General features: G+C 36.3%; 1 protein-coding gene across 4 annotated transcripts in view; it reads left to right on the top strand.

Annotated features, from left to right (window-relative positions):
• ZCWPW2 (zinc finger CW-type and PWWP domain containing 2) overlaps window positions 1-23,998 on the top strand; it is a 475,923-nt gene that overhangs the window by 115,747 nt on the left and 336,178 nt on the right. For all 4 annotated transcript variants that reach the window (XR_012470450.1, XM_074195633.1, XM_074195634.1 and 1 more), the window contains exons 6-7: window positions 12,696-12,754; window positions 13,685-13,752. Coding sequence is in view for 3 of the 4 variants with exons in the window: in XM_074195633.1 (XP_074051734.1) it covers window positions 12,696-12,754; window positions 13,685-13,752 (127 nt within the window). In the remaining variant the exon portion in view is untranslated. The remainder of the gene's footprint in view (window positions 1-12,695; window positions 12,755-13,684; window positions 13,753-23,998) is intronic.

Raw genomic sequence — 23,998 nt, 5'->3', positions numbered from 1 at the left:
TAGTTCTAAGGTATTTGGGCAGTTTCCCCTTTATAATTTCTTGAAATATAATGTCCGTGTTATTTTTTTATAATTCTTAAATTATCTCTCCTTGATCAGTTTTCAAGGTTGTTTATTATTCGAGATATTTCACATTTTCTTCTATTTTTTCATTTTGTTTTATTGTTTTTTATTGTTTCATGGAGTCATTAGCTTCCACTGGAGCTATTCTAATTTTTAAGAATTTATTTTTTTCTCTAAGGTTTTGTACTTCTTTTTTTCCACCTAACCAATTTGAATTTTTTAGTGGTTATTTTCTTTAGCATCTTTGGTACCTCTTTACTTTACCAAGCTGTTAATTCTCTCTTTTCATAATTCTCTTCCATTGCTCTTATTTCTTTTCCTAGTTTTTTTCTCTATTTCTCTTTTTTGACTTTTAAAATTTATACCTCTTAAAAAAATTTTTCTGCATGTTTTAAACCTATATCAAATTCCCTACCATCTCAGGGAATGGTGAGGGGAAGGAGAGGGAGAATTTGGAACTCAATTTTTTAAAAAGAATGTTGAAAATTGTTTTTTATGTAATGGGAAGAAAGTAAAATTTTATTAAAAATAAAATGATCTTTAATTTTTTGAGGAATTTTTGTTGGGCTTATGTCCAATCTGAATTTTTCCTTTCAGATTTTGCTCATAGATGTTTTCATGTCATTATCTTCTGTGTTGTGAGCTTCCCTGTCACCATGGTAACTTTTTATGGTCCGGTTCCCTTTTAATATTTTTTGATGTCTTTTAATGTTGTTTCATCATTTTCCATCCGATTTCTAGACTATGAACTTATGTTAGAGTTGAACTCTTCTCTCCTTTGGAAGGGAAAGAGGGGATTCTTATTGTCCCAAACTTCAGATTTTTTGATGCTGCTGTTTTCATATCTAGTTTTGGGGAATTTTAAGTCATTGGTGCTTTGAAGATAGTGTGATCTGGGAGAAGCATGACCATTGATTTCCTTGTCTTATTTGGTATCCTTTCTCAAGTAAAACCTCTGTTTCTTCATGACCACAGTTTCTCTCTTCCCTAGAAATTCAACCTAAAACTAAGGCCCTTGCTTTCATTGTGAGTGTAAATGCTCCTCAATACCATATAACTGCTACTGGGAACTGGGCATTAGTCAATGGAATGGCCAAATGACACCTGACATTCCTGAAGCTAGTGCTAGGAGAGGGGTCTTCTGGAATCTCTTTCTGACTAGTTTCCAATACTCTTACTATGTCTGGGTGAGTGTTGATAGTCTAGCTCCAAACCCAGAGCCATAGACCTTTCCTTCTGACCTCCTAAGTTGTTCTGGGATGAAAAAAAAGTAGCTTACCTTCACTTTTTTTTGTTGGTTATGCTACTTTAGAATTTGCTTTGATGTGTTATTTTTAAATTATGGAGAGAAATATTAGGAGAGTTTGGCTAGAATACTGCCTTTGTCATCTTTGCTCCATCCATATAACTTTTTAGAGGGGAAATTAGAATAGCTAGCTATAAGATAGGAAGGAAGGAGACAAATTATTATCTTGATGTATTAGCCTGAGAAGGGAATCCTTTTGAAGGCTCTTATATTGATCCTTCATTTAAGGAAAGTCAAAGTAAGATTGGCGAGAGATTTTGCCCTCATTCTTTGGTCAGAGAGGGTAACATGGTCCTCAGAACTGTGGGGAAACCCAAAGGCAGCAACCCTTTTAGAGATTAGTTTGAACTATTCCTAATCCTATCATTCCTCAACACTCTTCTCTGGAGAGTTAAAAAAAAGTATTTAATGAAGTGACCATTTTTAGCCAAAATGAATCTGGATCTTGTGGAGACTTTGGATACTTTCTACTAGCTACGTTCTGGATAAATGGGCATCAATTTTATTCTTAAAGATCTACTAAAAAGAAGAACAACATGCTTTTCTCTTTCTTATGGTAACTTGTTTCTACTAAATTTCCCATTAAATTTTTTATATGCAAGCTAAGGAACTTAAACCTATAATTTAAACCTGCTTCTGCTCTCTCTGTTTTTAGTAAAGATCACTATAACTAAAAAAGGTTTTTTCTTTCTTGTAATGAATGTCAACCTTTTAACTTTTCTATGATTCATGAAGCCTACCATAGAATTCCTTGGACTTTGCTTTTATTTCTCATTGCTAGTAGAATCCAGGGGGTATTGACAGAGGACACAGTAAAGTAGACCAAGTGGTCAACTCTTCTGAGAAAAAAAAATGTTCTACATTTCAAGTCAAACAAACTTATTGTTGTTTTTAAAGTTAGACATCTAATGGAAGGAAAATAGTGTTGTCTTTTTGGCTAATCTTTAAAAGAGCTGAAGCTAATAATGGGGGGAATGTGAAGATGCCAAGATAGTGCCCAAATCTAACATGAACACTAAACTTCACTTAACTGTAATAGAATATGGACAACAGGTATATAACCTCTACAAATTTACTTATTTGTGAGAAGTATTAAAGTTTATCTTCTTTCTGTTGGAATAATATTTAAAATACAAAAAAGCTGATCATTAAGATTGGAAAGAAAATATACAGTAATTTTAGAAAATAATCCTTTTAGCTTCTCTACCCCATTTTATTTATTCTTTTCCTTTTAAAAATTTTCATAGTATTTTATTTTTCTCAATTACATATCATGACAGATTTTAACATGGAGTTTTATAAGATTTTGAGTTCTAAATTTTTCTTCCTCCCTTTCTCTGCAACTCTCTTCCAAAAATTGTAGGCAGTTTGATATAGGTTATACATGGGGTATCATGTAGATCTCAGAAAATGTTGAATCATTTTTAAGTGACAATACCTTCTTCCTTTTATTTATGCTAACCAGGTATTCAGGTTATATACTAACAATCATTCAAGATGTTGCATATAAGTAGAATTCTTTTTAACTTCTCAAAATACCTTTCAGAGGGGAATAAGTTTATTGACTTTTACTTCTTTACTATCACTTCTGACAAGAGACTTGTGTGAATTATTCAAGGCCAATAAATTTACTCTGGACAATTCTGTCAAAATAGGCACCTCTTTACTGATTATTGGCTGACAATTCATCTCAAGATAAGAGATTATAGTATATGTTTATAACTTCCATGAGTATAAAATGCTAAATCAAAGCCTTGCCCTGGAGAAATGAAGGTACAACAACTGATGTATGCATTTTTAAAAGTAATTGCAGTTAGATCTTCACCGAATTAAGTAGTTAAGGATAAAGATACCTGGCTTGGGCACATGGTTCTGAAGTTAGGAACAAAGCTGGGAGGAGAATGAACACAGGGAAGCCACCACTATTCCCTGAAATGGAAGCTTCAGGAGGAATTCCTCTGTGAGCAAAGGGGAATGTGTCTTACAGGGAAGATTCCACTGTGAGTAGAGCCCAGCAGTAAGCTATTCCAAGGGGAGGATGCTCAGGGACTGAAAGAAGTTCCAGAGGGAGCCAGCGAATCTGGATGTGGTTCTGAGGTCAAGAGAATGTCAGAAATGGAGCTGGGAGGATAGTGCACCAAGCTCCCCAAAGAAGGGAGGTTCTTCGCTGCTTGTGTCTGTGCAAGATGTCCGCTTTCACACTTGCTCAGATTCTTTTTATGAACTGATTGATTTCCTTTTGTCAAAACAAGGTGTGTATCATTTTCACCTAATCAGAGAACTTCATGGAGGAAGTGGAATTAAACAAGATTTTTGAAGAAGAGAATTGACTGTTCATCATATGTATTTTAGAAGACTATTTCCAATGTGAAAAGAAGTTTCAAAATTGGATGAGTAGGACTTCATATCAAAATAAATATTTAAATAGTGGGCAGACTTCATAGCTACCACATACTTGCTCCATCTAAGTGCCAAAGTTTATACCAGATCAAATAATGATCTAGAAATCCAGAGAGAAACTCTGTTAAATGTATTTTTCCAACCGAGAATTTTATAAAAATTCAGGTTGAAACAGGGCAATAGGAAAGGGGTTACCCCAGCAAGGACCACGGCAGCATGATCGGAGAAATGTCTAAAGGGAGCTTAGAAGCCCTGAAGAGGAGCCGTCGAGATTGTGGCAAATGTAGAACCTACCTGACCTTCTGTACCAGGACCTGAAAAATCCAAGCTAGGGAGTATCCTGAGACATTATAGCAAATAACACATATAGTTTTCCAAATATCGACCTTAAAAAAATGAAGGTTCCGAAAAGAAATTGGAGTAGCGAGTGTTCGGCCGTCAGCCCTCGAAGCCGGTCGTCTTCTGCAGCTCGTCCTGGTCCTCGGCCGAGGGACCCGCGGCCTGGCCACAGGAGGGGCCTGGCCACAGGAGGGGCCTGGCCACAGGAGGGGCCTGGCCACAGGAGGGGCCTGGCCACAGGAGGGGCCTGGCCACAGGAGGGGCCTGGTGGAGAGCACGGGGGCGTTCTTTGGTGACCATCCCTGAATCCACAGAACTTTGTGCAAAAAGCGCAGCAAGCCTCCCAAAGTGACGTAGTTCGAGAAAAGCCAGGATTCCCTGAAGGAACTGGGGAAAAGACGAAACCATTGGAAGCAGAGCGGTTGTGGTGGGCAGACAAAAGAAAGTTTTCAGAAAAAGGAAAAAAACCCACAAAGATTGTACTGAGGCTTGACTGTGTGGAACCCAGCTGCAGGTCTAAGAGGAAGCTTGCCATGAAGAGGTTTAAGCATTCTGAACTGGCAGGAGTTAAGAAGAGAAAGGGCCAAGTGATCCAGTTCTGAATTTCATTGTTTTCGTTTTGATAGGGAAAAAAACCCATCTCATTCCATTCTTAGGTTTTTGTGTTTTTTTTTTGTCTTGGAAAGGAAAAGACTTGAGAAAAAAACCAAGTCTGGTACTATGTGAAGCTGTTTCCATATAGGAATAGTTTTTGAAGATGTGACCGAATGTTGTAATTTAATCATCTACTTAAATGAGATTTACGTCATAGAGAGAAAAGCCTGGAGAACTTGGTTGTTAGGACTGTGGCTAACATAGTTACTGACAGCCAGGATTCCTAGGCAGCTTGAAAGTTGGATAAATTAGGAATATAAATCAATTAAAAATCACTAATAAAATACAGGAATATTTTAATTCATCACCTCACCTTTAGGGGTTGCCCTGTTTGAAAAATATTAATGATTAAACTGCCTGGTCATTTATTAGTCAAATTCATTCATACCCTGTTTTCAAAGTATTAATGAAGTGACTTCCCATTTCTAGGATGAATTCTCTGTGAACTAATCAATAGTGATTGAAATCCCTGTGAATTGAAAACTGATAAAAATTATGTTTAGGGAGAGGTAGGAATGACAGCTGGGCAAAATGTTGAACAGTAAAGAATGTTTTTCATTTTACATCGTTTGTGTTTCATAAATCCATATTAGCCTTTAAGCCCTCTCAAGGACTGAATGCTTGTCTGTGTTGCTGTATTTATCGTGGTACAGTGCTCAGCACTGTACCTTTCACAACTAAAGGTGCTTAATAAATGTTGAGTCTTCCAAAATAAAAAAAAATTGGAGTAGCAATTATTCTAAATAGAAACAGGTGGAAGAAAAATGTTTTGAAAGACCTAAGTATTCTGATCAATATAATGACATATGATGACATATGGTCCCCACTTCCAGTCAGGTGATGGACATTAGGTACAGAGACATCTAGTTTTGGATTTAGAAAATATGTAGATGGATATTTCTCCTCTTTTTAAATCCATCTTCAAGTATAAAATCCTCTAGTAGGTCTTCAGAACTCCTACTGGCTCTACCCTACTTTTTTCTCTCTTTTTGTACCTGATTTTCTTTTATGCCCTTTACTATTCAGTGACACTGACCTTGTCACTTTTCCTTATTCAGGATACTCTGTCTCTTGATTCCACACACACGTGTGTGTGTGTGTGTGTGTGTGTGTGTGTGTGTGTGTGTACAACTTTTTCAAAAGCAAGCTTCATTATTTTTCTTGGTTTTGAATTTTGCAGGGGAAGATTTGGAGGGAAAGAGCTATTTAGATTTTTTTTTAGCAAAGGCCATTGTAATATTTTTAAATTCACAGAAGACGGAAGGAAGTTCATTAAGAAGAACAGATAAGTAGGACAATTTTGAATATATTGTGCAGAATTTATTATACACTTTCAAAAAATATATGGTAAAAAATAGAGATTCCTGGTCATACATTATCTTGTGTTCTTCTGTAGTTATGGAAACACTCTTTAAATTAGATAAAGAAGGGAAAAGAATATCTGGGCAAGGCAGGTTGGAGAGAATAGAAAGGGATCAAGGGAAACTGAAACTCACTGTCTAATTGAGGTACTATCTAGAAGTTAAGGATGAAGACTGAAAAACTTCCTATTGATGTTAACCATTCAAGTCACTTGCCCTTCATATAGGATGATGGCCACTTATTGGCTGTTGATTATGTTCTGAATTACTTTTCTGTGACTGTGCAGAAGCAGCCCCCATTCTTCATCTATGCAACTCAAAGTATAGTCTGTTGACTTCTAGGAGCTTACTGAATTATTAGGTAGATGAGAAATATGCATATTAACCACAGTACAATATAATAGAATAAAATTTTTTTAAAGAACCTACTCATAGTAAGGCAGAAGCTGTTCCAGAAACTGTGCTAAGTGTTGGGTACAAATTTAAAAAAGAAAGATAACCCTCAAGGAGCTTATTACCAAAGACAGCACACAAAAGAAGCTAAAATGAAGGGCAGGAGGTAGTGGGAGGGCAGAGGGCCCAGCATTGGGGTATGATGATGTTGATGATGATGATGATGATGATGAACTATAAAAACCAAGCAGAGCAGCTGGATGGAAATGAAGAGTTGACTGAACTGAGCTTCTGACTCCTCTTTAAAGCAAGACTTTGGGAGGATTTTTTTTTTTTTTTTTGCTTCACCCTCCAGTCCTTTGATTAGAGGAATTGATAGGGTGTTAATACTAAAGCTCTGTGTTAAGTTTCCTGGCAATGAGCTTATCCTGGTCCAGGGGATGGGAGGCAGGAGAGGTGCAGAGGTGGGAAGGAGGTATGGTGAGGATGCAGTCGAAGCCAAGGAGAGGTCCTGGAGGGAAATGAGCTATAACATGACATCATGTATAATATACATTTGGAAATGCTATGTAAACGGTACATACAATATATGCCTTTCCAATGGCATGGGCGTAAGATGTTGAGCTAAGTTATTATTGGTGTAATTAGAAAAGACTTTATGAAGGAGGCATGACTTTTAGCTGTCTCAATAGATGAGGAATATTTTTATAGGGTGAGATCTGTGGAGTTGGAAAGATGTTCTCTGAGTGAGTAATATCGTTAGCATAAACTCTGAGGCCAGAAAGTACATGGTTTCAATTCAGAAGAAGGTAAGATGACCCATTTGACTGCTTAAGGTTACCTATAAGAGAACTTTCCAGAATTAGAAGAGTAGCTAAGCTTGTGGTCAATAGTGAAAGGGAAAGGGAGGAAGTTTTCTAAAGAGATTAATACATAAGCACAAGTAACACAATTAACAAGTAAAATGTTTTTAAAAGTTCTGTACAGGGGTGCTTAGGTGTCACAGTGGATAGAGCACTGGCCCTGGAGTCAGGAGGACCTAAGTGCAAATCCAACCTCAGACACTGAATAGTTACCTAGCTGTGTGGCCTTGGGCAAGCCACTTAACCCCATTGCCTTGCAAAAACAAAAAACAAAAAAAAAAAGTTCTGTACAGATGAAAGCAAGGACAGAACTAGAGAATGATTAAAACATGCTGCCATAGCTTTAGAAGAACTTTTAGGAATGTTCAAACTTGAAGTTGGTGATGAATATTCACATAAACACAGAGTTGTTCAAAGTGGGGGAAGAGGAAGGATCCATCAGGACTGGAGGAGTACTGCTGCTCCAAGTGGAGGGCATGATGATGACTGACTATGGAGAAAAATGTTTCTCTGCCAAGAAGAGGAAAGAACAGAAATACGATGCTTTGGGAGCTGATGCCAGAGGAGAGCAAGAGAATCTTTATGTGTCCTTGAGGAGTTCAAGTCATCTGTCCAGATAAATTACATTGTAGGGTTCTGAAGGAATTTGCAATATGATTGCTGAATCACTGTCAGTTATATTGCCATAAAGACGTATTACTATGAGACTGGTAAAGGGCAAGTGTCTTTTTTTTTTTAAACGAGAAAAACAAAGCTATCCACCATAGGTTAAAGCAATGGTTCTTAAACTTTTTCTTCTCAGGGTCCCTTTATACTCTTAAAATTATTGAATACCTTAAAGAACTTTTGCTTATGGGGGTTATATATATCTATAGATATTTACAATGTTATAAGTCCAAAGTGATGACATTTTAAAAAATTTATTAATTCATTAAAATAGCAATAAATTACCAATTTATTGTTAACATAACTTTTTTTTAACCAATCTTTTTTTGCAAGGTTTTAGTTTTACCTTTTTCTCCCTCTCTTCCTTCCTGCTCCCCCACTCCCCCACAGAAAGCAATCTGATATAGGCTCTACATTTACAAACATGCTAAACATAAATCCACATTGATCATAACAACTTTTTAATGAAAAGTAATCATTTCCCAAAGAAATTAGTGAGAAGAGTGATACTGTTATATATTTTTACAACTGTAAATTGCAAATTACTTTTGAAACATCAGTGAGAGTATAACAGTTGTTCCAAGATAAACCATAAGATTCAAAAAAAATTTAGAACTTTAAATATTTGAGCATTCCTGGTGCTTGTTGCCAAGTATTCACACAAAGGAAGGACTTCTTATATGGTTTGTTAGTGATGATACAAGGAAAACAGCAAGTCTAATCACACCTGTAGATTTGTCCACTGGTAAGGCAAAAATACAATTTTTCAGATGAGATAGTTAATCTTAGTGTTTGCCACTAAATGTGTAATTTACAGATTATGAAGCCTCAGTAAAATACTGAATACATGGATGAGAATGGCAATTAAAAGGGCAAATACTATTTTACTATTGCGATGAAATTAAATTTGACCTTGTAGGTCCAAAGGGATCACTGGGCCACAATTTGAGAATTGAATCACTAAAGAACCTGACTTCAAATCTTGTCAAAAGTTTCAACATAAAGGGATCCTTAGTGAGGCACTTAGGAAAGGGAATAGTGATCATAAAGAGCCTGGATGACTTCATCAAGAATACTTCATACTAATAAGAAATGATGATCAGATTTCAAAAAATCCTGAAAAGACTTGTATGAACCAATGAAAAGTGAAAGGGACAGAATCAGGAAGGCAATGTACCCACCTGTATCAGCAGCACTATGTAATAATGATCACTGTATCAGTAGCACTGTGATGATTACTGTTATCAGCAGCATTATGTGATGATCAACTACGAATGACCCAGCTCTTCTCAGAAATACAAGGATCCAAGACAAGTAAAGGCCTCACTAAGGAAAATGCTATCCATAGCCAGATTCCTTTTTATCTCTGCCAACTTCCATAACTGAGACTAATATGGAAATATATTTTACATGGTAGTACTACTACATCAAACTCCCTACCATTTTCATAAAAGGGGAGGGGAAAGAGAGAGGACAAAAATTTGGAAATCAAAATCTTGTGAAATTAATACTGAAACTTTCATAATATATAGTTGGGGGAAATAAAAATACCATAGTTTATGCAGAACAGACATCCTCTCTCCCTCTCTCTCTCTCTCTCTCTCACTCTCTCTCTCTCTCTCTCTCTCTCTCTCTCTCTCTCTCTCTCTATTGTTTTTTTTGCAAGGTCTAGGGTTTAAGTGACTTGCCCAAGGTCATATAGCTAAGTAAGTATTAAATATCTGAAACCGGATTTGAAGTCAGGTCCTCCTCACTCCAGGGCCAGTGCTCTATCCACTGTACCACCTAACTGCCCCCAGACCTCTTTTCAATAATAATAACAATGTCCAAAAAATGTGATTAGTCTACATTAAATGTTCAGTAGTAGATAAGGAGCTGATGTGAAACACAGGAAAGTCTGAGTATGAGTGACCATTGGTGTGTGGGGTGTAGGTGTATCAAGGGAAGATGACACCTCTGGTGTGAAGTTTCCCAAGTTTCAGGAGTGCTTTTCACCTTTGGTGTCCACCTGATTCACCAAGTTCTCACCTTTGGTTACAAGAAGCTTTGGCATGCAAATCAGCCACAATTTGATAAATAGTTTCAGCAGATACACTATACCAGGTTGAGTATAATTGAGGGGTCTCAAACAGTGAGTTAGGGGGATATCTGTTCTTCAATGAAGTGGGCAGATGAGACAAAGTTGTTCCAGGGGCCATGAAAGCAACTGAAACAAGAGGCTGTGGAGTGCTTGGAGCATAGTTAGATACTGAAGACATTAAGGTTATTTACTCCATTCCAGACCATAACAGTTGTGACTTTGTCTTGCTTTTACTAGACTCTGATGACTCTGGAAGAGAGAGTAAGGTCAATGACTATGTCTAAATCTGCCTCACTTAAATCTAATTTATGTAGAAATCAAAAGACATTACTCATACCTTTTTTTTTCAAACCTACCTCAAAGCCCTGTGGTCAGAGGCAGCTGTCTAGGTAAAGTGGGAGATTGCCTACAGGAAGCTCAAGCCATAGGTCATCTTCTCATTGGAAGGATTTTGGCAGCCCCCTAGGTGTCTGAGCAGCCTTTTAAGGATGGCACTGCTCATCTCCTCTGTGAGGAAGGAGCAAGAAAACGTACCCTAAAAATGGTCTGCTTCACCCAACCCTGGTTTGCTAATTGTGGAAGACAGGGAACCACCCTGAGGTTGAAACACACACACACACACACACACACACACACACACACACACACACATACACCCTAAAAAACTTTTGCAAAGATGATTCCATTCACCATCAGTTCATAGACATGCTTATAGACAACTCAAAATCCAGATATGAAAGATAAATAGCTCTTGTTGGGAGAGAAATCAGTAGCTATCGTGTCCAATTAGCAGACCTGAGTGAAACAAAGCTGGCAAATAAAGTCCAGTTTGCCAAAGTTATAGAGAAACTGAGTGCTGTGAGGCTGGTATAGGTCTTGTGATCAAAACTGATGCAGTCAGCGGGCTTGTATCCCTGCCAAAAGGAGTAAATGGCAAACATATGACACTGATTGCCACCATCAGCACATACACTCCCAACATGATGAACCCTGATGAGATAAAAGGAAAAAAATTATGAAGACCTGGGGATCCTCATCATTAATGTGCCAAAAGAGGACAAGTTTATAATTCTGGATGACTTTAATGCAAAAGAAATTTGATAGACCTTCATTGTTGTATATCTGTGAAACCCAGACAATCTACCAACCCTGTGTCAGGAAATGGAACTGCTTCCTTTTGAATTGTCTTAAGAAGAGTCTGAAGATCACTTGGCAAGAGAAGGCACCAGACGCTGAGGTCCTTTCTCAAGCATTCATACTTTACTACAGAGAGTACAGTTCCAATAGGCTGGCCACATTGTTCAAATGCTTGATATACATTTGCCTAAAAGTCTATTTTATTTAAAATTTTTTTTAAAGTTTATTTAAGGCAATGGGGTTAAGTGACTTGCCCAAGGTTACACAGCTAGGCAATTATTAAGTGTCTGAGGCTGGATTTGAGCTCAGGTCCTCCTGACTTCAGGGCAATTGCTCTATCTATTGCACCACCTAGCTGCCCCCCTAAAAGATTGTTTTATGGAGAACTCACACAAAACAGGAACTCACGTGGTGGTCAGAAGGAGTCATATAAGGACACTCTTAAGGTCTCTTTCTCTAGAGAGCTTTGAAATAGATTGTGAGATATGGGAAATACTATCAAAGGATCACCTAACATCATGTGTCTACAATTAAAGAAAGTTCTGAGCTTTCTATGAGTGAAGCTTCAAAAGAAGCAAGAGATGGACAAATGTGCAGGTATCTCCACTCCAAATGCTTATGTAGACTCTGCACCTAGCCTCAAGTAGAGCCTTCTGAACTCCTACTAGTCTGATCAACCTCAGTTGGACACTGCACCTTGATTCCAAGATGGTGATATAATCCTGGTCCTCTTTGAGAAGAAAGGAGGACAAGAACCAGTGATAATTTGGCCTGTCCAAACCTGAAACAGAGGAATGGCTAGTCTGTGCCAGGGTGAAGGAGTTTCTCCTCTCTGAGGTCAACCTGCTAAGGAGCCCATGGTTCCAGATTAAAGAAAAAGTGTCCCCAACCCAAGTGGGTTCTAGGCAGCAGGATTATGTCATGAAAAGGCTTACAGATATTTAGCTTATTGAAAACAAGACTTAGGGAGGATTTTATAGCTGTTATCAAATATTAGATGAACTGTCACTTGAAGAATTAAATTTACTTGGTTTGGCCCCATGCAACTGAACCAGAAGTAATAGGTGGAAGTTTCAAGCAGTTAAAGATTTTCTAAGTATATACTTCCTAACAGAGCTACCTAATGGTGGAATGACCTTTCTTGGAGGTAGTGTGTTTCCTCTTACTATAAGTCTTCAAGCAAAAAATGAAAAATCCTCTTAAAAGATGTGATATAGTAGGAATTTTTGTTTAGGCAGAAGTTGAATCAGGATAATTCATGTGGTTCTTCAAACTCTTCTGTTTTATAAATTAAAAAAATTATTTTTGCACTAAGATACTCTACTGGTCTAATCAGGGGACAAGACTTACTTTTAATTATTTCTTTGTACTAAATTAGAATTACTAACTGCTTCAAAATAATTAACATAAAATGTATTGATTTTTTCTTACAGGTGAAAAGCTCCAAAAGTGATAATAAAAATCAAAAGTGCAGTTTTAGAAAAAAGAAAAGGTATATATTAAAATATAAAGATATAATGAATTTGAAAAAAACTTGCACAGCAACCACCTCTATTATATTTTTCATTGTTTGCTATTGCAATGAAATTTGTTTATGTTATTTTCTATAGAACAAATCTATGAAATAATGACAAACCAATTGATAAGTCTTAAAAATGCATAGGAAGTGTGTCCAACTCTCTGTTTATCTACAGATATTCCAGCATACTTTCAAAAATAAATGTTAAATGTTGGAAAATGCCAATCAGGTGGCTCAGAGCAAGTTGTATTCTACAGACAAGGAATGTAACCTTGGACCAGACCTTAAAGAGTGAATGAGCTGCCAGGTCCTGGACTTAGAGGAGAGGGCTGAGGGCTTGGGCTATTCTTGTTGCACTGGTGCTGGTCACATTCTAGCTGTGGCACCCATCTTGGCTGTGACTTTTCTTGCCAGATCCTAATTTTCATCTGTGGTAGCATCAACAGCACTCTCCCATATTATGCCTCAGGCTCCCAGGATCCCTAAATATTATTCAGGGAGGCCTCTAATATGTAGAGCAGATGTACTCAAAGCTTGTGGAAGTCTTCAGAAATCTTTGCAAGTTGCAGACTGACCTGAAGGAGAGAGCTAGTAGGGTAAGAACTGAAACCCTTAGTCATAAGCCATTTCTTGTTAATTTTGGTCCAAAAGGGAAAAACATTATTTTTATTCACTCTGACAAGGCAGAGAGAGTTGTGCCCAGAAAAGTGCAAAAAAATAAGAACAGGGCCTTTTCATAAACAAATTGTATCTGTAAGATATTCCTAATGAATCAATTCAGAAAAAGCACCTCCAGGGGGAAATGGGTAGTTTCCATAATCTACAATTATAATTAAATATACACGAATCTTCATTTAAATATTTGTGATTATTTGAGAGAAATATGTCAAAATTTTTTTACAGGAAAGAATTCTGCACATCCTCTTTTGAAATGGTCTGCTCAGATGATGCCTCATTAAAGGAAAACATAGGTATGTAAAAACTTATAATGAACTTAGTTCTGTTACACAAAATCAGCATCCTGTCTTTGGAAGAAAAAATAACCTTTCCACAAATGTTATTTTACACACCCAATTTACTCCACCCTCACTCTACCCACAATGTAGTGACCAGATCTTTTAGGTTTAGTCATTAACAGAAGTTGGGTTAAATTGACCATTGACTTTGGAAAAGGTCCTAAGTTATAATCAAATTGTTGCCTTCACTCTCTTTGACCTTGGGATTATGTATTAGTATTTTTCTTTGGTTTTCAGATTTCTTGCATAGTGAATTATATTTTTCCTTCATTGATAAGTATTGCAAAGGGGTGGTTAGGGTTTATTTGTTTGTGTTGGCTTAGAATAAAGCATCAGTTTATAAGAACTTGATAACAGGATCTCTGGAAGGGGATACCAGTCCAAGTTAAATATTGTGAGATTGTAGAATTTAGAGCTGAAAGAGACTTTAGAAGTCATCAAGTCTAAACCCTTGAATTAAGCAGGCCCAGAGAGATGGAGAAACTTGCTGAGGTCAGATAGGGCACAGATGCAAACATGGGACTCTAACCAATGTTCAGAATAGCTAACCTTGTTTAAACAGTCCTTTGTTCTAAACCAAAAGAGTCCAAATTTTGCCAAGAGGAAAAGGCATGGAGAACAACAGCCAGCAATGGACATTTACATTGTTTTTGAAGTTATGCAAATTGTTCTCCTTTCATTGTCTCATTTGGTCATCATTTAAAGTCTGTGAGGGAGGATTACAAGTTTTATTCTGATTGGATAAACAAAGAGAAGCAAGTGGCCTCTTGGCCAGGAAGCAGAAAAGCAAAGTTGAGTGGATTAATTGGTAAATGCTGGAGTGCTATGACATCAGTTCCTGTTTAAGAGAAAAATATAGCCCTTGAACCCTTTAGAAGCCATTCCCCTTCCCCACACTTAGGTAATCTGAGAATGCAAACCAGTGGGATTTAGGACTATTGTTTTATGTCTTTAAGAGCAATAAAAGTTTTAAAAGTTGTTAGTTTTTTGGAATAGTTAATTTATGTACTTATCCTCAATTCATTTTCAATTCCACTGTCATTATAAATGTGTGCTATCTTCAAGTAACATTGTGAAATGACGGGACACAAAGATAAAATGGAAACAACCCCTTCCCCCGTATAACATTATATAACATGTTATATTGGAAATGTGCCCATATTAGGAAGTCAAAGTATGAATAAAGGAAAAACATAATAATTTGAGGGAGAGGGAAACATTACTATATAGGGAAATCAGGAAAGACCTGAAGAAAGGGGCCTTAAAAAAAAGTCAGAATTCGAAGAAACAGAGGGGAGGAGGAGGAGGAGGAAGGAGGAGGGAGGAGGAAGAGAGAATAGAGAAAGAGATAGAGGAGAACTTTTCAGGTCTGTGCAAAAAAGAAAGACAGAGAAGTCAAGTTAGGACCCTGCAACCACTGTAGACCAGTTTGTATGGAAGGCAGAAGAGTTGAAGGGAAGCTTGGTGGAAAAAAGTCTGCCAAGATCAACTGGGTCTAGATAAGGGAGGACTTTAAATATTAAACAAAGAAATTTGCATTTTATTCTGGTGACAATAGGGAGCTACTGAACTCAATTTGAGAATGCAGTGTTTAGACCTGTGCTTATTTTGGCACTTTCTTGGCTATTTTACTACTTCAAGGAAGGTCTGATGAGAGATTAACCCAGGGAGATCAGTCCTGGGAGTAGAGAGAGAGGAAGAGAGATGGTTGATGGAATCTATCGATGAAAGAAAGTGAAGGAGTGAGGTCACTTTGTAGTTGTGAACTGGGAAAAAGGAGGAGTGGAAGAGCTCTAAAAGGATATCACAGAGAGAGGATGGGTAAATCTAGAGGGAAAGATCACAAGTTCCATCTTGGACATGCCAAGTGTGAGATATGTGTGGAACACCCAGGTAAAGGTATCCTGGAGGAAGTTGGGGATGGGGGAGCTACAGAGGAGTCAGGTGTGTAGATAAGAGCAGCCATCTGGAAGGAGATGCTCCCTGAACCCAGGGGAGGTCTGTCCATCGGACACTAATTAACAGTGTACCAATAGAATGTAAGGTCCTTGCAGACAGGAACTACTTTTCTTTTTGTTTGTATTCATATTCTCAAGGAGCAGCACAGGGCTTGAGACAGAGCAAGTGCATAAGAAATATTGGTTAGCTTGTTGACCTTTGTTTTTAGAAAGTTTTCCCCACCATCTTTATATAAATAGGGTGAATAGCCTCTTTGCATTGGGAGAAGAGAGTGTCTTTAATCATTTAAAGAAAATTGAATTTAAAAAAAATTCTATAGCTATGCACTGAAAAAGTTCAGAAGACTGATTTATGGGAGAAATAGTGAGTTATTTCTTCTCAAAAATGAAGAAAAATACTTCTACCACCAACAAAGTATCCTGATTTATTTTACTGAGGTTGATTTCAGAAGGCCAGATATGGATTTTCACTATGAGATCCTTTTTACCTTCACAGAGTAATAGAACTCCTATAATGCTAACATTTTACACTTCACAATAAATTGAAACAAGTCAGTGAAACTACAGAATAATCAGTATTGATGGAAGATGATTGGGCACACAATCAACAAAGGTATTCATTCTTTCTCCATGCCCAGAGGCTATCATTGACCAATTTTGCCAGCCCAGACTGTGGATCATTGGCAATCATAACATATATTCTTTGGGGATTATTTTGAGCTCTATCAGATGAGGGAGTACTTCAGGAAGTCAGAGAAGAAATGGTCCTATTGTAATGGAAGCAGTATCTTGGCTCTGTTGATTTAGTATTGCCAATATTGATTCATCAGTTTGTTCATGATTTTTTTTTCTTAATACTCAGTGAAGTAAATTTGTTTTCACTGTTACATTTAAAGGAGTAGTCCAAAATTCCAATGCAGTTGCATACTAATCTTAGAAATGCAAAAAATGAATTAATCAAACATCGTTTTTTTTTGGCTGTCGAGCATTTCAAGGACTTACGATTTCATTAGGATGGGCACTTCCTCAATATAGTGTGCAATCTCTATGATGAATCTAGGATCCCCAAAAGTTATTATTTTGGACAAATCTTGTGGCCAACCTAGTGATAAACTCCAAATTTAGCTGGAGTAGTTTTTCAGATGGCCGATATATAGTTTACACATTATAAGAATATAGAATTCTTTCATTGTGCTCAGACTTGAAGTTTTGTAGGATAGTTTGTGATTTACTACTACTATAGTAGTAGTCTTTGAGAACAAACCAATCAGGAAAAATACATTAAGGGTCTATGCGCTAACTGGTAGAATCCAAAAAAGAGGCAAAGGACATCTCAAGGAACCTACAGTCTAATGAGGGAGACAGCATGCAAACAAATACACACACACACACACACACACACACACACACACACACACACACACAGCAAGCAACAGCAACATAGAATAAATAGGAAATACTAACAGAGGGAATGCACCAGAATTTAAAGAATTGGAAAAGGCATCCAGTAAATCATATTTTTGTTGAGACTTATAGAAAACCAAGGAAATCAGTAGATGGAATTGAAGAAGGAGACTGTTCAGGAATGGTGGCAGTTAGAGAACTTGCCTGGAGATAAGAGATGGGGTATCTTTTGTCCTGAACAGCCAGGAGGCAGGGTCACTGGATAGAAGAGAAAATCTCTGGGAGTAAGGGTAAAAATCCTGGAACCGGGGGGGGGGGGGGGGGGGGGGGGGCGGTGCACAAGGAGTGAGCAGCTTATAAAGAAATTTGAATTCCATACCATATCTTTTATTTGATCCTGGAGGCAGTAGGGAGCCCCTGAGGTTTATTGGAAGACGGTTTCATGTGCCCAACAGTTGAACATGGTTCAGTCAGTCCTGAGACATTGGCCAGCAGTATTCCCTGGAATGGGTTTGCTCCTAGACAGGGACCATGCCTTGGAAAAGTACATGCCTCCAATAGTGTCCAGTGGACTCAAGCTCTGAATAGTGCACTGGGGAGAGCAGAAGGACATAGACCTCTGAGTGACAAAGTGGCTTGTCTTACTGGTGAAAACTTATGGGCACCATAAGACTGTTGAATTGCCCATAAATCCACTAGATTGACAGTGAGGCCATCAAGAATCAGGCTTGGATTAACCGTGTTGTCACCAGTTTATTTCATTTATTTATTTATTTTTACATTTATTTATTTATTTTTACAAGGCAGTGGGGTAAGTGACTTGCCCAAGGTCACACAGCTAGGTAATTATTATGTGTCTGAGACCGAATTTGAACTCGGATCCTCCTTACTCCAGGGCTGGTGCTCTACCCTGGTTGCCAATTTAATCGTCAGGATTTCATATATTAGAGCTTTGCTAGGCATTACTGGAGCACTATGGAACCAGCTGATGTGAGAGGGAAATCATATCCACAAGGCATCCAGACATCAACAAAAGTTCTGTTGCCTAGGAATTGGCCTAAGAGGTGAAATGGTTCTGGGAAAGTCAAGGGAAAGGAAGTCTTTGCACAACCTTCCCCTAATTATAATAAACAATATACAAGCCATGTCTTCATGTATCGGACACATGGTCTTCTTTGATTATGGAAGGCAAATATCCATTCCTTGGAATTTATTGAGAAGGGAGTGACATGATTGGACCTTTGCTTTAGGAAAATAACTTTAGTGGCTGAATGGAGAATGGATTGGAGCCAAATGCACCTCCCATACTATAATGAGGCATCATCAGCTTAATATCAAAGTGAAAGTCTTGCCTGCAATAACTCTCAACAATCTATCTTATGAACCCTGCATTACGACAGTTTAGTATTGTTCTACAAACTAAGAATAAAACATTTGAAGACAAATTTTATGTGTAAATGATCCTCCCTAGTGCGTCAAAGAAAAGGTCTGAAAACTTACTGTAAATTACAGAAATTGTTGTCTTATACATTATTTTCTTCCCACCCTGGAAAGGAATAAAACTATCACTATCTCTGAGGCAGGAGCAGAGCTCTACCCACTCAGACTTTTGGAACTGAACTACTAGGAGAGAAGAATTTTTGCTTTCAGTGTTAGCAAGAGTTCTGTGGAGTTGCATCTGAAATGGAGGAGCAAGTAAATTCACCAGACAAGCAGAATACACATATTCTGAATAAGGATTAAGACTAGGGTATTAAGGTGTCAACCTGAGAAACTAAGCTGCATCTCCCTATCCACATTCCTGATGAATAATGTAACTGACCTGTTTCTTTTTAAGAATATGGGGAAAATACTTCTATTATAGAGTGTTTAGAAGATACAAAACTTTTCTTTCTTGTTTGCCCACCCTAGGATATATGGATTCTGATTATGCCTTATCAAGGAAAGTTTTTCAAATAAGATTATTCAGTTTTCACTGAAAGTTTGCATTATTAATCACCTCATGTTTCTTGTGAGGCTACTTTGATTAAAAGCCATTATAGAGAATGACAAGAAATAGTTCAGAATCTGAACAGGCATCTATTCCAAAGGTTTTCTCTAAGTCATTTAAAAAAAATTCTTATCTTAATTTGTGTCTTTGAAAGCATCTTACCCTTGACACAAATCTATGAGAGCTCATAACTTCTGAGTGATACTCATCTCTGTGTTAATTGCCTGCAAGAATGAATGCAATGGAGATGCTAGGGACTAACTAGGAAGATGCAGAATTAAGACAGGACAAAGATTTCAAGCTAGGACTAAAATAACCAGGATGCTTGGAGGCATTATGCAAAGTAGAGAGAATCTTAATGATTTATTACAAATATATATATATATATGTTTATATATACATACATACACACACATTTATAAACTTCTCAAAAAAAGAAGAATTAAAGTGATATCCAAGGTTTTTCTTCTACCCTCCAAAGTTAAAAATCATGAGCCTAAATAGACAGGGTAGGGCAACAAGGGGGATCATTATATGTGCCCACTCTCTCTTTTCTCCATTTCCCCCCCTAGGATATACAATAGACAGAGAGTAGAAACTGGAGGAGAAAGGCACTATTTGAAGGGAGAAGTGACCAAACTAAATTTCAGTAAGGGAGGCTCTTGCTTCACCTATTCAATCAACTTTGCCAGACAGTGCCTCCCAGTGGCTGCATATGTATTACCCTAAAAATTGATCTATTACAAAAATTAAATGATTTAATGTTAATTTCATAAGGAATTCTATAAAAAGAAAATGAATTATTTAAAAAATATTGTTCTAGATATGATATTTCCTCTGACCTTGAGCTCTTAAACACTTGTCTGTAACAAGAATAGACAGATATTTCTGGAAATAATTAGCCTGTTCATAGTTTTCCTTTTTTTGATTAAAAAAAAATGGGAGCTGGTTTCAGGAAATATTTCATCAGAACCTTTATTTCAAACTGACACATTTAAAATTGAAGGGGATTTTCTGCATAGAACTTTTCACTTTTTTTTAGCTTTTTTAAACAAGACAATGGGGTTAAGTGACTTTCCCAAGGTCACACAGCTAAGTAATTATTAAGTTTCTGAAACCAAATTTGAACTCAGGTCCTCCTGATTCCAGGGCCAGTGCTCCATCCACAGCACCAACTGCCCCTGCATATTTTTTTTTTTAGCTATTTAGATCATAATTAGAAAAATTCAGATTTGCAACTATTTTTTCCATTCTTTTTTATATAAATATTTTATTTGTTTTCCAATCAGATACAATAGTAGTTTTTACTATTTTTTGCAAGGTTTTGAATTTTACAATTTCCCTCTCCCATCAGATAGTCTTTACATTTGTTTTCATGATATGCATATATCAAAGTTGAATGTGTTGAGAGAAAAACCATATCTTTGAGGAAGAAAGAAAATATCAGAGATAGCAAAATTATGTAATACATAAGAAAACTTTTAAAAAATTGAGGATAATAATCTTTAGTCTTCATTTAAACACAGTTATTTCTCTGGATACAGATTGTATTCTCCATCCTAAATCCACTAGAATTGTCCCTGATTATAGCACTGATGGAGTGAGCAAGTCCATTAAGGTTGATCATCACCCTCATGATGTTGTTGTCAGGGTGCATACTGTTCTTCTGGTTCTGCCCATCTCGCTCAGCATCAATTCATACAAGTCTTTCCAGTCTTCTCTGAGATCCCATACCTCTTGGTTTCTCATAGAACAATAGTGTTCCATTACATATTTATACCACAATTTGTTCAGCAATTCTCCAATTTCCAAAACTTTGCTACCACAAACAGGGCTATTAAGAATATTTTTGTACATATGGAGTTTTTACCCCTTTTCATGGTCTCTTTAGGATATAGACCCAATACTGGTATTGTTGGATCAAAGGGTATGTACATTTTTATTGCCCTTTGTGCATAATTCCAGAAAGTTTGAATCAGTTCACAGCTCCACCAAAATGCATTAGTGTCCCAAATTTCCCACATCCACTCCAACATTGGTCATTATCTTTTCTAGTCACATTGACCAAACTGAGAGGTGTGAGTTGGTACCTCAAAGATGCTTCATTTGTATTTCTCTAATCAGTAATGATTTAGAGCATTTTTTTCATATGATTATAGTTTTGATTTCCTTATATGAAAATTGCCCTTGAACATTTGTCAATTGGGGAATGGATTATTTTTTTATAAACTTGACTCCGTTCTCTAAATATTTTAGAAATGAATCCTTTGTCAGAAACACTAATTGTAAAATTGTTCCTCAATTTACTACATTTCTTTTGATCTTGGTTAGAGTGGTCTTGTTTGTATAAAAATCTTTTAATTTAAAACTATCCAGTTTGTTTTTTATAATGTTCTCCATCTCTTCCTTTGTCATAAACTGCTCCCCTTTCCATAGATCTGACAGATATACTATTCCTTGATCTCCTAATTCAATTATAATATTGTCTTTTATATCTGTCCTGCACCCATTTTGATCTTATCTTGGTATAGGGTGTTAGATGTTGGTCTAATAACTTGTTTCTGCCACACTGTCTTCCAGTTTTCCCAGCCATTTTCATTGAAAAGTGAGTTCTTGTCACTGGGTTTATCAAACAGTATATAACTATAATTATCCCTGCTGTCTCTTTTGCACCTAATCTATTTCACTGATCCACCATTCTATTTCTTAGCTAGTTTTAATGACTGATACTTTAAAATATAATTGAAGATCTGCTAAGGCTAAGCAACCTGCTTTTGCATTTTTTTCATTAAATCCCTTGATTTTCTTGACTTTTTTGTTTCTCCATGTGAATTTAGTTACATTTTTTCCAGCTTACTAAATTATTTTTTGGAATGGCACTAAATATGTAGTTTAATTTATGTAGAATTGTCATTTTTATTATATTAGCTTGATCTATCCATGAGCAGTTGATATTTATATTTGATTTTATTTGTGTGAAAAGAGTTGTATAGTTGTTATCATAGAGTTTCTAGTCTGCCTTGGCAGATAGACTCTCAAATATTTTATGTTGTCTGATGTTATTTTAAATGGAATTTCTCTTTCTAATGCTGCTGTATCCTGTTGGTAATATATAGCAATGCTGAGGATTTATGTGAGTTTATTTTATATCCTGTGACTTTGCTAAAGTTGCTAATTGTTTCCAATAGTTTTTTAGGGATTCTCTAGGTATAGTCATCTGAGAAGAATGAGAATTTTGTTTCTTACTTCCCAAATCTAATTCCTCCAATTTCTTTTTCTTCACTTATTGCTGAAGCTAACATTGTTAATACAATATCAAATAGTAGTGGTGATAATGGGCATCCTTGTTTCACCCCGATCTTATTGGGAATACTTCTAGCTTATCCCCATTGAATATAATGTTTCTTGATGGTTTCAGATAGATATTGCTTATCATTTTAAGGAATAATCCATTTATTCCTATGCTCTTTAGTGTTTTTAGTAGGAATGGGTGCTGTATTTTGTCAAAATTTTTTCAACATCTATTGAGATAATCATAATTGATATAGTCAATTATGCTGACAGTTTTCCTAATATTGAACCAACCCCACATTCCTAGAATAAATCCTGCTTAATCATAGTGTATTATCCTAGTGATAACTTGATGTGATCACTTTGCTAATATTTTATTTAAGATTTTTGTATTCATATACATTAGGAAAAGTGGTCTGTAATTTTCTTTCTCTGTTTTTACTCTTTCTGGTTTAGGTATCAATACCATATTGGTGTCATCGAAGGAATTAGGCAGTGTTCTGCCTTTACCTATTTTTCCAAATAGTTGATATAGAATTTAAAACAGTTGTTCCTTGAATGTGTGATAGAATTCACTTGTGAATCTATCTGGCCCTGGAGATTTTTTCTTAGGGAGTTTATTGATGGCTTGTTCAATTTCTTTTTCTGAAATAGGGTTATTTAGGTATTTAACTTATTCATCATTTAATCTGGGCAATTCATATTTTTGTAAATATACATTTCACTTAGATTATCAAATTTTTTGGCATACAGTTGGGCAAAATAGTTCTGAATTATTACTTTAATTTCCTCCTCATTGGTGGTGAGTTTACCTTTTTAATTTTTGATACCAGTAATTTGGTTTTCTTCTTTTTTAATCAAATTAACCAAATATTCATGTATTTTATTGTTTTTTCATAAAATCAAATTTTGGTTTTATTTATTGATTCAATAGTTTTCTTGCTTTTGATTTTATTAATTTATTCTTTAATTTTTAGAATTTCTAATTTGGTATTTAATTGGGGGGTTTTAATTTGTTCTTTCCTCTAACTTTTTTAGTTGTATGTTCAGTTTATTGATTTCCTTTTTCTCTATTTTATTCATGTAAGTATTTCAAGATATAATATATCCCCTAATGACTACTTTGGCTATATCCCATAACTTTTGATATGTTGTCTCATTATTATACATTGTCTTGGATGAAATCACTAATTTTTTCTATAATTTGTTGTTTGATCCACTCATTCTTTAAAACGAGGTTATTTAATTTCCAGTTAGTTTTAAGTCTACCTCTCCATGGGCCATTATTGCATGTGATTTTTTATTGCATTATAATCTGAAAAAGGTTGTATTCACTAATTCTGCTTTTCTGCATTTGATTATAAGGTCTTTATGCCCTGGTACATGGTCAGTTTTTGTGTAGGTGCCATGTACTACAGAAAAAAGGTATATTCCTTTCTATCCCTGTTCATTTTTCTCCAAAGGTCTAGCATGTCTAAATTTTTTAACATTCTATTTACCTCCTTAACTTCCTTCTTGCTTATTTTATAGTTGGATTTATCTAATTCTGAGAGAGGGA

The sequence above is a fragment of the Macrotis lagotis genome, chromosome 7 (assembly GCF_037893015.1).
Source record: "Macrotis lagotis isolate mMagLag1 chromosome 7, bilby.v1.9.chrom.fasta, whole genome shotgun sequence".
NCBI lineage: Eukaryota > Metazoa > Chordata > Mammalia > Peramelemorphia > Peramelidae > Macrotis > Macrotis lagotis.
This window is presented reverse-complemented; position numbering and strand designations above follow the sequence as displayed.